This window comes from Papilio xuthus, unplaced genomic scaffold (genome assembly GCF_000836235.2).
Source record: "Papilio xuthus unplaced genomic scaffold, Pxut_1.1 DF827679.1, whole genome shotgun sequence".
In the NCBI taxonomy this organism is placed as follows: Eukaryota; Metazoa; Arthropoda; class Insecta; order Lepidoptera; family Papilionidae; genus Papilio; species Papilio xuthus.
Window position 1 is genome coordinate 5,611,762 of NW_013530970.1, and position 560 is coordinate 5,612,321.

At 55.2% G+C, this 560-nt stretch overlaps 1 protein-coding gene across 1 annotated transcript in view; it reads left to right on the forward strand.

The window, feature by feature from the left end:
* Nucleotides 1–560, forward strand: part of Smr (nuclear receptor corepressor smrter) — a 4,697-nt gene that overhangs the window by 3,533 nt on the left and 604 nt on the right. The window contains exon 13 of the mRNA XM_013311931.1: nt 205–419. Within this exon, the coding sequence (XP_013167385.1) occupies nt 205–419 (215 nt within the window). The remainder of the gene's footprint in view (nt 1–204; nt 420–560) is intronic.

The window sequence follows — 560 nt, forward strand, 5'->3', positions numbered from 1 at the left end:
GGCTCTGGAGGCGCGGGGGCGGGATCCGACGACTGGCGCCGCGACGCCCCCAAGCACGCCCCCTACCTCGAGCCCGTCTCCCCTCCGGACACACACCATGCCAGGTACGTAAACGTCTCGCAACCTCCTATCCTTCGCTATAGAAATGATAGCTTTAGAAATAAAACATTGAAAAAATAAATGCTAATAATGTTTGTTTGTCAGAAGCAGTAGCAGTGGGCGGCGCTACAGCGGGGTGGGTGTGGGCGTGGGCGTAGGCGTGGGCGTGGCGGGCGGCGTGCTGACCGCGTACGACTACGTCACCAACCGCATCGTGGAGGTGATGCGCAGCGACGCGGACGAGCGCGGCAAACCGCTCGCCTTCCCCACCGCCTACGCATACCCATTCTCCGCCCTCAACGTCGCCACCAATGCAGACGGTCAGTCACGCAACTATTTTTTATTTTTACATAAACATTTTGTATATTGTTTTTTGAGTATAGTTTTAAAATATGATAATTTATATTAGATATGTATGTTACAGGCGGTGCGACGCCGAGCGCGAGCACAGTGGGCGCGCC